Raw genomic sequence first — 13,919 nt, forward strand, 5'->3', positions numbered from 1 at the left:
ACCAAGGTAGGGGGCACAGGAAACTTGTCAGGGTGATGGGTTCATTCACTGTCTTGGCTGTGGCTACGGTTTCTTGGGTGAATACATAATGTTAAAACTGATCACGTTGGGGCACCTGGGTGGCCCAGGTCATGGTCTCAGGGTCCTGGGATCGAGCCCTTGCCTGCCCCCATCTGGCTCTGCGCTCAGCAGGGAGTATGCTTCTCCCTCTCCTTCTGCCCTCCCCCTGCTCTCTCTCTTTCCCTCTCTCTCTCTCAAATAAATAAAATCTTAAAAAAAAAAAAAACTGATCATGTTGTCTTCCTTAAACACAGGCAGTCTGCAACTGGTCACAGCCTTCATTGAGGCTGGGCAAGACTGCACCAGGGAAGCCCCTGGGGGAATTCAGGGGTGAAGGGACGAGGTGTGGGATGGGCGAACAGACCTGGGGAGGGGCCTGGGTTGGAACAGGCGTTGGAGTGCTGCCCAGGCCGGCGGAGCAAAGGATGATCACTGTGGAGGAGTGGAGGACTGGAGGAGACAGAACCCAGGTTCAGGGAAGAGGAGTAGAAGGCGGCCTTGCAAATTCACTTTTGCAAGCAATGAGTATACACTCGACGCCCATTTTTTAAAATCTCACTTCACTCCTCAACGAAACACTATTGTTTCCCCCTGGGATGCTGATGGGTGATGGTGGTGCAGGGTCCCATGAAGGCAGGACTGGGCCTGGCGTAGTCCCTTCTGGGGCTGAGGTGCCTGGTATAGATGTTGGCATGTGCCAGGCACTCGGGGAATAAGTCACATGAATGTATGAATGGATGGATGGATGGATGGATGGATGGATGGATGGATGGATGGATGGATGAATCAATCAATCAATCAATGAACAAATGAACAGAGACAACCTCATATCGAGTAAGGCAGCTTCCAAGGGCAGCCCGCCCATGCATCCCAACTCACAGCCACCTTCATTCCCAGACCAGATGGCACAACTCCTGTAGACTTTAAGGTCACCTTCAACACAGACAGAGCCAGTGTGACCCTTTAGCTCTCCTAACAGGACAAGAGAGTGGACTGAGACCCTTCAGCAGGGTTTCCAGTAGCAGTCCTGGGAGATCTGGAGAGAACGGAGAGGATAGGCACCCTCTAACTTGCTGTGTGACTGTAAGCAAGTCACCGTGCCTCTCTGGATGGGGCTTTCTCTTCTCAAAAACGAGGGGTTGAAAGTATCTTTCCTGAGGCCCTCATGAGCTCCATCCATTCATGCAAGAACTCCTTGTGATTCCGAAGCTTAAAACCAAAAAAGGGGCCTTTGGGATCATCTTTGTTAACCAGAAAATGAAAAATCCCCAGGACTTTTGCCCTTCCTAGAGCATTACTATTGAGGTTTTACTATACTTTTCCTGGACTCGGTTTTGCGGAATTACTGAAGCAGGACTGGGAAAGTGAATATACACAATAGCAGTCAAGTTTGTAAGTATCCTGGCCTCCTACAGCCCCAGTCTTTACATCTTAGACCCAGTGCTCCTTTTAACGCGCCCCAACTGGGAAGTAGACTGTAAGGAGAGTCACTTTTGGTGTCTGGTACAATAATAACTGATAAACAATGCACACAGAGGGGGAAGCATGGTGTCACAGGAAGTCAACAGGACAGGAGTCAGGCACCTTGGTCCCTACCCCAGATCAGCTTCCTCTGTAGTTTTGTGACCCATGCTTGAGGTCCCTTGTCTTTCTCTAGCCCCTGAGCCTCAATTTTGTAGGCTGGATCAAAGAGTTTTTCAGGGAGCCTCAACAAGGTAGAGGGATAAAATCAGCTACCTAAGTGGTCAGCTGGCAAGATATGGGGGTGAAGCAGGACTGGTGTGCAGCAATAGGGCGTCGTGGGGACTGTGGCAAAATCAATGCTGTGAGCTGAGTGTATCAGCTACAGGGGCGGGGAGGGAATGTGGGTGTGGGGTAGTTAGATAAGCCTATCTTTAAGAGAACCCCCCAAAAAATACATTGTAATGCAGAATTTGTTATTTAAATCTTGGTAATGAATTCAATACATTTTTGAAGGCTTTCAACAAATTGAGACTTAGGTCTCAGGCCCATCAGCCTTGTCAGTTCCTCCGTCTTCAATCCCATGTCCTTTCTTATGGCTTCTCACTTTATCTCCAAAGTCTGCTGGATTTCCAGCACATGTCAGGTCTTCTGAAAAATGCTAAAATTCTGGGTCAGGCCATGGAGGCTGGAAAAGGCTAGAAGTGTGAGTACATGCTTGCGCACATGCACGCGCACGTGCACACGCACACACACACACACACACACACTCTGTTTAGGGAGGGGTGCGTTCCCTGGAGCCAGCTGGGCAGCATCCCTTCGGAGCGGGACAGGGAAAGCAAGTCAACTGGGAGATCCTCCAAGTTCTCCCAATTTGTTCTCAGGCCTGGCATGGAGCCAGCACTTGTCTCTGGGATTTCCGGTCTGGGCTGCACTGGGGAGACACCCTGTATGGCTGGTCAGCGTGCCAGCTACTGAGGGCCACTCTGGGATCCCACATCACTGGCCTCTTGGGTTGTAAACAACAGATGGACTGGAAGGCTTACCCTCCCCGCATCCAAATCCAACTACCCTCCTCTTTTTCTCCTTAAACTCAGAAATGACCCACCAATCTAAGATGGATATATATGCATTCGTATATGCTTGTTTGGCCATTTATCATCCGCTCAATAGAGTATTTATGGGACACCCATTGTGTGCAAGGACTGAGGGTACAGAGGTGACCAAAATCTCAGGGCATCCCCATTCCCTCCACTTCACCTCCTGCCCCCATCACTTCTGACAGTTCACCCAAAGCGTCCTGGGCACCCAGCCTGGTAGTCCTTCTTTTTCCTCTTACTAAAAATTTTCTTACCAATGAGCACACCCAACATCACTCATCATTAGGGAAACACAGGCCAACAGTACAGTGAGATACCACCTCACACCCATGGAGACAGCTACTGTCAAAAGCCCAGAAGAGAACAAGTGTTAACCAGGACGTGGGGAAATGGGAACCCTTGGGGGGAATAGCATGGTGGTTGCTCAAAAGCTTCAAAATAGAATTACCATAGGACCTAGCAATTCCTCTTCTGGGTATACATCCCAAAGCATTGAAAGCTGGATCTCAAAGAGATACGAGTATGCCCATGTTCATTGTGCCATCATCCCAGCAGCTAAAACATGGAAGCAACCCAGCTGTCCACTGACAGAGGAATGCAGAAGCAAAATGTAGTAGATCCATACAGTGGTATACCATTCAACCTTAAAAAGGAAGGAAATTCTGACAGATGCTACAACATGGATGACCCTGGAGGACATGATGCTAAGAGAAATAAGCCGTCAAAAAAGACAAATACTGTAGGATTTCATGTGTATGATGTAGAGTAGTCCAAATCATGGAGGCAGAAAGGAGGAGGGTGGCAGTCAGGGGCTGGGGGGAGGGGGAGAGTGGTGAATTAGTGTGTAATGAGTATAGAGGTTCAGTTTTATAAAACGGTAAGAGTTATAGAGAGAGATGGTGGTAAAGGTTGCACAGCATTACGAATGTATCCAATACCCCCGAACTGTACATTTAAAAATGGTGGCGATGGTCAATTTTATGTGACTCAGATTTTATCACAATGAGAGATTAAAAAAAATTTTTTTTAACAATGAGCACACCCAGCACCCAGACCTTGGTTTCCCTTTTTAATTTTTTTTTCTTTTTTTTAAAGATTTTATTTATTTATTCACAAGAGTCAGAGAGAGAGAGGAGAAGAAGCAGGCTCCCCACTGAGCAAGGAGCCTGACTCGAGGCTCCATCCCAGGACCCCGGGATCACAACCTGAGCTGAAAGCAGATGCTAACCGACTGAGCCCCCCAGGTGCCTCCAGTTTTTTTCTTTGAGTATAGCTAATGCATATTACCAGACCTTGGTTTCTAAATATTGTTCTCAAAAAAAAACCAACCTAAACCAAAAGACCCAACAACTAAAACAAAGAAACAAACAAAAACCAAAGCAGGGCTCCTTGGAGAAATGGCTAGTTCTAGGGATGGAGCAAGGAAAAGAAAAAATCAAGAGGCGCCTGGAGCATCTTGTAGGGTTGGAAAGTAAGGAAGTGCTCAAAAGACAGAAGGGTGGGGAGGGGCGGGTGTCAAAGGGTCACAGGAACCAATCTTAAAGAGCTCCCAATGGCCAAAGCCAGAACGATTGGAAGGACACAGTAAATAAGGTAGTATTAGATTATAACTCAAAGCCTAAAATAAATATCCATGAGTGCATGAATACAAATAAATGATAGAATAAATAAGGGTCAACGGACATACTTAGGGAAGAATTACAAATAATATATGTAAATACTCTCCCTCCAAGATGGGGGCCTTAATCCCCCTGCCCTTGATCGGGGCCTAGATTTAGTGACTTACTTCTAGAGCACGGAAAGGAAAAAGCAGGAACATAAGGTGCACCACCTTCCCCAAGGGATCGGTCACCATCACCAGGGTCATCGTCCACCATGGGGACGTCATCTCGGGGGTCTTTCCCCCCAAAACCGTAACCCCAGAATAATCATGAGAACATCAGACAAACCCCAATTCAGAGACATCTGACGAACACCTTCAAATCCCTACAAATACAGGTACTCTTCAAAACCGTCAAGGTCATGAAAAACAGGGGCCGCCTGAGAAACCGTCATCAAGGGAATTAACAACTAAATGCCACGAGCTACCCTGGCTCGGATCTTAGGACAGAAGAAGTCTGAACCACAAAACTCCTCCGGAGTTTGTTAACATTAACACACTGATGTTCATTTCTTAGTTTTGACAAACAGACCAGAAAGACCCTTAGGGAAGATGACGACACCAGGGCAAGCCAGGCGAAGGGTACGCAGGAACTGCTTGTGTCCTCTTTGTAACTTTTCTATAAATCCCGAACTACTGCAAAATAAGGTCTATTTATAAAAGCACTTCCTCCCGATTAATAAAGGAACACATGTTCACTGCAGATAATTCATCCTATAAACAAGTAGCCAGCACTTGCTTACCATCGGCTGTGAGCGTGCCAGTGTATTTCAATACAATCTTTTTTTCTGTGCGCTTTTGACGCAACTGAGGATCAGTTAACATCACAATTTTGTCCTCTGGGCTTTCAGCCTTACGAGCACATTCCCTCAGCATTCAAGCATTTGGCACGGGTCTCGGAGCTACTCAGTATTCCATGACTCGGCTGGGCTGGGCTTTGCTTAGCTGCTCGCTCTGCTGCTGGACACGGCGTTCAGAGGTCTCTTACGATAAATGAACTCTAATGCACACAGCTGGGTCTGCATTTGGATAGTTCCCTAAAGACAGTCTTGAGAAAGACATTCCTAAGTGGAAGGGTGTGGATACTTTTAAGTCTCTTGACACATGTTGCCAATTTGCTTTCCAAACAGCGCGCTCCCCCAGCCAGCGGGATATTGAGCACACCTGCCTCCAAAGGGTTTTCTTTATTCTTCAGAACATCCCCACGCTCACATCTCTGTCTTCCATCCCCTAGATGCTGCTTCCCCTGGACTCTGCCTGCCCCTCTCTGTGCTCTCTGTGCCCCTTCGTCCTCTGCCTGCACTCCAGCAGCGCCCCTCTCTCTCACTCTCAGGATCTCCCCGCTGCCAGCCCATCTCCTCCCATCCTGACCCCCACGCGCCCCCTACAAGCTGCACTCTGAGGACTGTGGCTTCAGCCCCACGAACGTGCCTCCTGCACCTGTCTGTCCCTCTGCCTTAAATTCTAACAGATGGGTTCCCCACCCCTTCCCCTCCCTCCAACTTCTCTCTCCTCCTGACTCCCCCACGTGGAGGAATTATTTCTAAAACACCAATCTGGTCATTTCACGCCCCACCGTAAAGACCCGGGGGGCTCCCCCCCCCCCCCCCCCCCCCCGCCGCCGCCGCCTGCAGACATGCCTAGATTCATGCATTCAAGGCCTAAAACAGGATTGAAACTCATTTGTAGAAAAACTGACCCTCTGAGCTTTTTCAAGCAAGCTTACCTCAAGGATAGTCTCCGCCGGACACTGGACAATAGGTAGTCTTCAACACCTCTTTAGAACTTGCTGATCTCCCTTCTGAACAAAAGGAGAGAAGCCTTTTAGCCAGCATCATCTTGGGAAGACAATACTTCCTAATCAGACATCATTAGCAATATTTCGCTTTTTTCAACCCTGGGCACAGGGCACTTGTCTACGGTCATGCTACAAATTTGCCTTTAAAATAAATCCAAGATTTTTTTTTTAAGTGCAAAAATCTAAAAGATGGTGTGAATAACAGGAAGGGGGGTGCTTGATTATGGCGGACAGTCGAGGTGTTACTCCTACTCCCAGTGTGGTCCCTGGACTATAAGCAGCATCTCGGAGCTTGTTAGAACTTTAGAGCCTCAGGCTCCGCCTCAGCCCTCCTCAGAATCTGCATTTTAACAAGGTCTGTGGGTGCTCTGTGCATGCACAGAAAACTCTCGGAAGTACCAATGTAAATAATGAAGCCTGGGAAACACCAGCCTCAGGACAAAAAGTTAAAACTATTTCAAGATGATTCACACGCCTCTGCAAGGCCTTCTGCATCCGGGAGCCTAGCTCCCTGCCTTTATTTTTTCTCTCACCAAAAAGCCCACCCTCTTCTGCCTCCACCTCCTCATCGTTCACGACTCAAATCCAGTAGGACTTTTCTTTCTCTTGTTTAATTGAGGTGAATTTCACGTGACATAAAATCAACCAGGTAAAGCGAGCAATTCTGTGGCGTTTAGCTGAGCGTCATTCCCCAACCCCCTCTCCCTGGCACCCAGCAATCTGCTGTTTCAGGGATTTGCCCGTTCTGGACATTGCATATAAATGGAATCACACGATGTGTGGCCTTTTGTGTCTGGGTTCTTTCACTCAGTGTGATGTCTTCAAGGCTCATCCGTGTTGAAGCAGGTTTGTTACTTTTACGCAGAATAAAATTCCATTGCATGGACAGGCTACATCTTGTTTTTCCATTCATTGATGGACATTTGGGTTGTTTTCCCTTTTTAGCGATTGTGCTTATTAGCTCACTGCTATGAATATCCGTGTACCAGTATTTTTTTTTTTTTTTTTGAATATCTGTTTTCAGTGCTCCTGGTTATATACCTAGGAGTACAACTGCTGGGTCATGCAGGAGTTCTATGTTTAATCTTTTCAAGCAATGTCACATCATCATAGAGCTTTTCCTTGACCCTCGCCTGCCTTCTCCTGTCCCACCCACAGAACTAATTTTGTCTCCTTTTCCTCCCATAACAATTTCAAAAACACCCCCCTTGGCAACGCTGGGATTCAAACCCAGGACTTCTGGCTCCAAATCCTAGCTTTTTGCTCCTGCCCCACACAGCGGGACAGTCGCCTCCACCTGGGACTGACCTCATTTTATAGATGAGGGTGCGCGGGTTGGGAGCCTGTCCGAGGCCACACAGCTCCTAGGTGACGGCTGGGCTCTGGACTCTCAGCTCCGGCGTTCAATCTTTGGATCCCGTGGTCTATACTGTGCTCCTAAATGGACAAACAGGTTTCAAAAAAATGTGCCCCCTTCCATTCCTGGAGACACCGAGAACCTCGCAACGCTCCATCCCTGAGAAACCAGTCTGTCTCCTCCTGGGGTCTGCCAGGAGGCTGGTTCTGCAGCAAGGAATGAGCTCCAGGATCTTTGGTTTGGGCACGTTTATTTTGGCTCTTAATATATATATTTATATAATGTGGTTTTTCTTTCCATGATAGGAGGAAAGGGAGAAAATGACACTTTATTTTGTTTTTCTGCCTTTTCCATTTTTATGCTGCACGCGGAACCGGTGAGGAGCAGGAGGCCAGGGGCCGGCGGTGGCTCAGGTGTACCCCACCAGGCGTGGCGTGCAGGGGAAGGTCTTGCGCATGCTCATGCACTTCTCCTTGTCGATGCAGAGTGTGTTGGCCTTGATGGCCAGCTCATGCTCCAGCCGGCACTTGGTCATTACCAGCAGCTGGAGTGTGTCCTTCGTCTCCCGCAGTCTCAGCTTGAGGGTCTGCAAGGTGTCGTCGATGGTGAACACCTCGTTCATGAGCCTGCGGCAAGAGCGGAGGAGAAGGCACAGTTCACCGAGCTGGTCAGCACAGACGCACCTACTTGGTGCCAGGAACTGTGCCACGTGCTGGAGACAGCCGTGAGCAAGACAGACGAGGCTCAGCGGTCAGGGAAGACAGAGGTAGAACAGGCAGAAGGGCGGGGAGTGGCCAAGGGTGATGAGTACAAAGGAAGAAACAGGATGTTTAGGGAAACAATCTGGTGGATCCTCAGTAAGTAGACTTACCATATGACCCAGCAATTCTGCTCCTAGGTATATACCCATGAGAACTGCAAACAGATACTCAAACAAATTCCCGTTACAGCAGGTCGAGGGAACGAATATGCCATGTGAGCTGTGATGGTAGCTCTGTGGCGGGGCTGTGCCCTGGGTCCCACCTCTGGCCTCAGGCCCAGGGACACGCTACTGGAAGGTCTTGAGTTGGATATCAAGGTGGGCTTCCCATGGCAGGCCCGGGCTATAGAGAAGTCAGAGAGCAGCCTGGAACCTCTTAGCTCCTTGGGGCTCTGGCTCAGTGCTGTCCAACAGAACTTTTGGCAGCCACGGAAATGTTCTGTGCTGTCCAATATGGCAGCCTCTGACCACCAGCTTGAAATGTGGTTCATGGACATAAGGAGCTGAGTTTTAACATTTGTTTCTGTTAATTAATTTACATGTAAATTTAAATGGGTGTTCATCCTCAGGAATGGGCATGGATGGGAGCCGACCCATGAGAGAGGGTTTGAGGGGGAGGGGTTACCTGTAGAAGAAACAGGAAAGAAGGCCCAGAGGTGGTACAGGAAGGATGGGGGGTGAGGAAGGTAATGCACAGACGGGACAGTTCAGCTGCTGGAGAAGGCAGAGGGCTTGAGTCCTGTTATCTGCTCAGTTCCCAACGCACTCATGCACCCCCCCCCCCCACACACACACAGACAGGCACAGATACACACAGACACACACATGCGTGCATGCATGCACACTGCCCGGGGCTCCTGAGCCAAACATGGCCCATCCATGCTCCCCGTCTACCCTCTTCAGGGGTACAGCTGGTGGACAAGGAGGTGGGGAGCTTGTCCTAGAGGAGTAGGTCCTCCAGGACAAATCTGGTCCCCAAAAGCCCTGTTCTGGGTAAGTCCCCTCGGGTGGGTTATCAGAGAGCCCTCAGACCCAGAGGGTTCTGGAACCCAACCTGAGCATCTAAGAAGCGGGGACAGGTGCAGGAGGGATTGGGAGAGTTTCCCCCAAGCCCTCAGCAGGGACCTGGACCCCTTCCAGCCCAGCTGGAGTGGTTACCCTGGACAGTGCACCACTTCCAGGGGTGAAGAGCTTCCAGGCCAGCAGCAGGCTGAGGAGCAGGTAGCCAGGCCCTCAAGTTCAAAGCCTGGGGTCACTTTCCCTGCCCACTCCCTGCCAACACACACACCCAGCTTTTCCGATTCCTGAGTGCTTATCTGGCAGTAACGAGTCTATGCAAACATCACACTGCGTCACCTGTAGCCACCCAGCATTTTCTCTCAGAACATTCTTCCTCCTTCTCTTTACTTCTCTGGCTCTCTTCACATCTCCACACATCTCGCTCAGGACGAGAACAAGCCACTGAGTCGTGGGGCATTTGCTGTGCAGCAAAGGGAGCTGGTACAGTGCCCCCAGCACGGAGGGCCCACACAACCAAGGGGCCTGCCCCCGGTCACTCACATTCCCATGTTAGATGGCACTTCCTCCTTTGCCTGGCCCTCATCCCATTCCAAACCCCGACCCCATGCTCACAAACCCGTGCTCTGGAGCTGCATGAGCTTTCCACCCCCTCTCCAGTGAGGGGGTCCTTTGTCCACAGGAGCAGCCCCCCCTTCACAAAGCAGGATGGGCAGGATTAAACTCTTCCAGTGTTCACGGAGAACTTTCCAAGAGGGAGATGGAGACCAAGGGGGGTGGGAGCTGACGCCTCTCTCCTGGGCTAGCGGGGGGGCGGGGAAGCAACCCTGGGCCACAGGCCATGTCTCTGGCCTGGGAGGCTCCCTCTCCTTAGCTTTCAGGGGAAAGCTGGAGGGCTCCCAGAGCACAAGGTGGGGGAGGTTATGGAGGGGACCCCAGAACTCCAGACCCCCTCCCAGTGTCCTGCTGAGTTGTGGGGCTACATGTCCTGATTGGTGGTGGGGGGGGGAAGCGGTCCATTTTTCAGACCCAGGTTTCCTGGGAGCTCTGGAGACCCACCCCTCCCCGTCCTGGTCTCCCCCACTCACTTGAACTGTGGGATGTCTCTGCACAGCTCCACATTGGGGCGCCGGGTCCGACACTCCAGCCTCGTCTGCGCCACCTTCAGTGGGCACTCCTTGGCCATGATAGACCTTTCCAGAAGCATGATGGTATTCTCTGCCTGGAAGATCTCCTGCAGCGTCTATGGGGAACATGTGGGGTGTGTCATGGAAGCAGCCACCTCCAGGCTGGGTGCTTAAATAACTCCTTCCCCAACCTTGAGCCCCCATGGCACAGGGGCTGCGCTCTTCCTAAGACAACCCTTGAGAACCCTGTGAACATGGGGGAGGGGCAGGTGCCGAGGCTGGTTGTGTTTCCAATCTCCAGCATCCACTGGAGTCAGCCAATTAGTGTTCAGTGGGAGGGACAGAGGGAGGGGGAGAAAGGCCTTTAAGATGAACACAATCATCCAAAACAATCCAAAAAGCTCATCTCTGAATCCACTTTAATCTGAATTAATCTAGGTTGTTCTAGATCTCTTTGTAATCCAAAATTTACATAACTAGGTCAGCAAATAAACTAGGAAGGAAGGAAGGAGGGAAGGAAGGAAGGAAGGAAAGGGAGAAAAGGGGAGAGAGAGAGACTCAAAATTTTCTACTTATGTGTAGAAATATTTTCCCCAATATAATGCCCTACAGTTGATGGGAGTACAGATGCCAGGAAGGGACAGGTGAGAGCCTGCGGGGGACCGGGAATGTTCTATATCTTCATAGGGGTGGAGGCTCCCTAGGTGTAAACACAGGCAGAAAATCTTTGTCCAAATTCATCAAGTTGTACACTTTACTGTAAGAGTGTTATACTTCCATAAAAAATAAAGCTAAAATCAGAAGAAGGTCATCACGAGAAAAAAGTGGCTAAAATGGTGATACTCGTGTTGGGTCCCTGGGGGTCTTTTATAGGATTCTCTCTACTTCTGAGTGTTTGAAGTTTTCCATAATAAAAAATGAAAGCACAAGAGGATGAATGAAGATCGGCCACACTGGTGCAGTCCATGACCAGAAGGAATCCGATCTTGCACTTGGCCGACCATAAGCACACCAGAATCCGGAGTACTCCGCACCTGTCGCCTCACTGTGGCTGACACGTCCCGTCCCCTCCCTGCCACCATCACCGTGAGCAGTTCCAGTTTTCATGGTGCCCACCTCCTTCCAGAAGACTCTTTGTAGGTGGGCTGTGCTAAGACCCTTTCCAGACTTGGCAGGACCCAATGGTGAGGTTATATGTGCTCCCTTCCTGACAAGCCTGGCCGTGGTACCCTACCACCCTGACTTCCAACATCTCTCCTTCTGCTAGCTGTTTGTCCATCCCCCTCACTAGCATGTGCACTCCAAGAAGTTGGGGGCCTTGCTTTGTCGATGCGGCATCCCCATTGCCAGGAATAGTGCTTGGCACAGCCTAAGGGCTGCCAGATAAAACACAAGACACCTGGTTCAATGTGAATTTCAGATCGACAACAAAGCACTTTTTAAGTATATGTGTTGGCTACTGCACGAGACATACCTACGCTAAAAAAAATGATTTGTTGTTGCTCTGAAATTCAAGTTTAACTGAGCATCCTGCATTTTTATTTGCTAAATCTACCAACTCTACTCATGGTAGGAACGCAATAAACAGTCATAGAATGAATGAACCAATCAATCACAGTGAGATCTGGAGGTCTAGATGTTTAGCTAGCTCCCCCATGGTCCTTATCCACACTGAGGTTTGGGAATAGTGTGCCCTAGACTTTATATGGTTGGGTCCATCTCAGATTTCGGTATCAGGGATAACTGCTTACACATGAAAATGCCAGGGTTCCTGAATGGGGTGGGGATTGCAAGTATGAGACCCAGTCCCCACCTTCCAAAACATTGCAGTCATGTTAACCGTCTATTCGTGAGCTAGGAAATATTCACAAATCATAACATGTACTGGGATGACTATTTTAGCTGGGTTGAGCCCATACTCTACAGGCACCAAGAAATTGCTTAAAAAACCAGGCTTCCCTGTTAGCTTAGGAAAAAAGTCTAGAGAGAGAGCATTTTGATATTTCAAGGTAACAACAGGATGCCCTTTCCCTACTGGGGTTGAGTTGGGCAGTAGGGTTATGGGAGGGGGCAAGGGGACTGCTTGGCCTCCTTCAAAGCCCATGAGGAGGAAGGCTGGCCCCCTCACCTGGTCGTCACTGAGCCACCCAGAACCAGAGTGACACCACCAACCACATGTTGGTTAAACATTATCCCATAAGAATGTTCTGTGCTCAGCACACAAGCTTCCATGTAAACACTCCAGTGGAGGTGGGGGCGATATTTCTCTTAGAAGTTGTGGAGATTTTCCTTAGAAACGTGCCCTTTTGTGTGTGTAGGGGGGTGGGGAGCTGCCCCAGATATGCAAATCTCAGGAAGCACCACCCCAGCCTGGTACAGAAGAAAAATTACGCTTTCTAGAGAGGAAAAATGCTTCTTGGCATCACATCGCCCCGTGCAGAAAACAGCCCCTCCCTCTTCCATGTGGCCTACTGGCAGGATGGGGTAAGAAGGACACCACTGAGGGTTCGACCGCTGGTGGGACCTGCCAGGCCTGCCCCAGCCGAGAAGGCAGCTCCCAGCACGCTCCTCTTCCCTCCAGTTGGAGCTGCTGCTAAGAGAACCTTGTGAGGTTCAGAGCCCATGCTCCAAGGCTGTGCTTAGCTTTCTTGCTTTCTCCTCTCTGCTCTCTTCATCCCCTGGTCCCCAGCTCAGGGCTTGCAACTTGGGGGCCTGCAACCTGACAAAAGACCTGCCTCCTGAGTCTAAGGATAGTGCTGACACTCATTCAGGTGCTCAATCACTTCTTCCTCCACTCATTATTTTAGTTTCATCGATTCCTGCATTGCCTTCCCAAATGTTCACGGAGCACCTAATAGGTGCAGAGCACGCCCAGGAATTGGACGCAGCAGTGACCACAGCAGATGGAAAAAATCCTGTCCTGGTGGAGTTTACATTCTAGCGGAGACTTCACTCATTCATCTGCTCCTTTGTGCAACACACATTTCTTAGTAAGCATCTGCAAGTGCTTCCCACAACCGCAAGTACTTTCTTCAGCATCACGAAGTTCAAGTTCCTGCCACCCTCTCTTGGTTAAAACAACAACAACAACAACAAAACCTTATGGGATGTCTTTAGTGTGCAGACGTTGGCAGGGGCCGGGGCCTAGCGAGGGGCATCTGATACAAGTTCATCTCCCTTGTTGGGGAGCCCCCTTGTGAGCCCAGCAGAGGGACCCGGACACAGCCCCGCAATGAACAGCAATTCTGGGAGAAGTCAATTATTTTCCAAGCCTGCCAACTGTTTCCAGGAGTTGGTGCCAGGGGTGGAGGAATCCAGAAGCTTCTGCAGGCAACAGGCTGTGGCTACATTTTAACAGCTTTGCTCTGCTTTCCTTCCGTGTCTCCTTCTAACTACTCTCAGTTAAGGCGAGTGCTGTTGGTTCTCCATTGATACAAGGGATTTAAACACATCTTAAGTAAATGTGTTTTTAAGCATTTTTCAGGGACTGGCGTTACATCAAAATATAAAGTAAATACTAGTCCAGGTGGCTCGTGGATATGGTAAAATTGGGAAGGTGGCCCTGGGGGTGACTGGATT

General features: G+C 49.7%; 1 protein-coding gene across 1 annotated transcript in view; it reads right to left on the bottom strand.

Moving 5' to 3' along the window:
* Window positions 1-7,830: 7,830 nt before the first annotated feature.
* Window positions 7,831-13,919, bottom strand: part of TEKT5 (tektin 5) — a 35,808-nt gene continuing 29,719 nt past the window's right edge. Inside the window, exons 6-7 of the mRNA XM_035022434.1 lie at window positions 10,302-10,456; window positions 7,831-8,062 (exon numbers count right to left, since the gene is read on the bottom strand). Coding sequence (XP_034878325.1) covers window positions 7,846-8,062; window positions 10,302-10,456 — 372 coding nt within the window. The 3' untranslated portion in view covers window positions 7,831-7,845. The remainder of the gene's footprint in view (window positions 8,063-10,301; window positions 10,457-13,919) is intronic.

The sequence above is a fragment of the Mirounga leonina genome, unplaced genomic scaffold, assembly GCF_011800145.1.
Source record: "Mirounga leonina isolate KUSES-001 unplaced genomic scaffold, KU_Mleo_1.0 Mir_175, whole genome shotgun sequence".
NCBI classification, from domain to species: Eukaryota; Metazoa; Chordata; class Mammalia; order Carnivora; family Phocidae; genus Mirounga; species Mirounga leonina.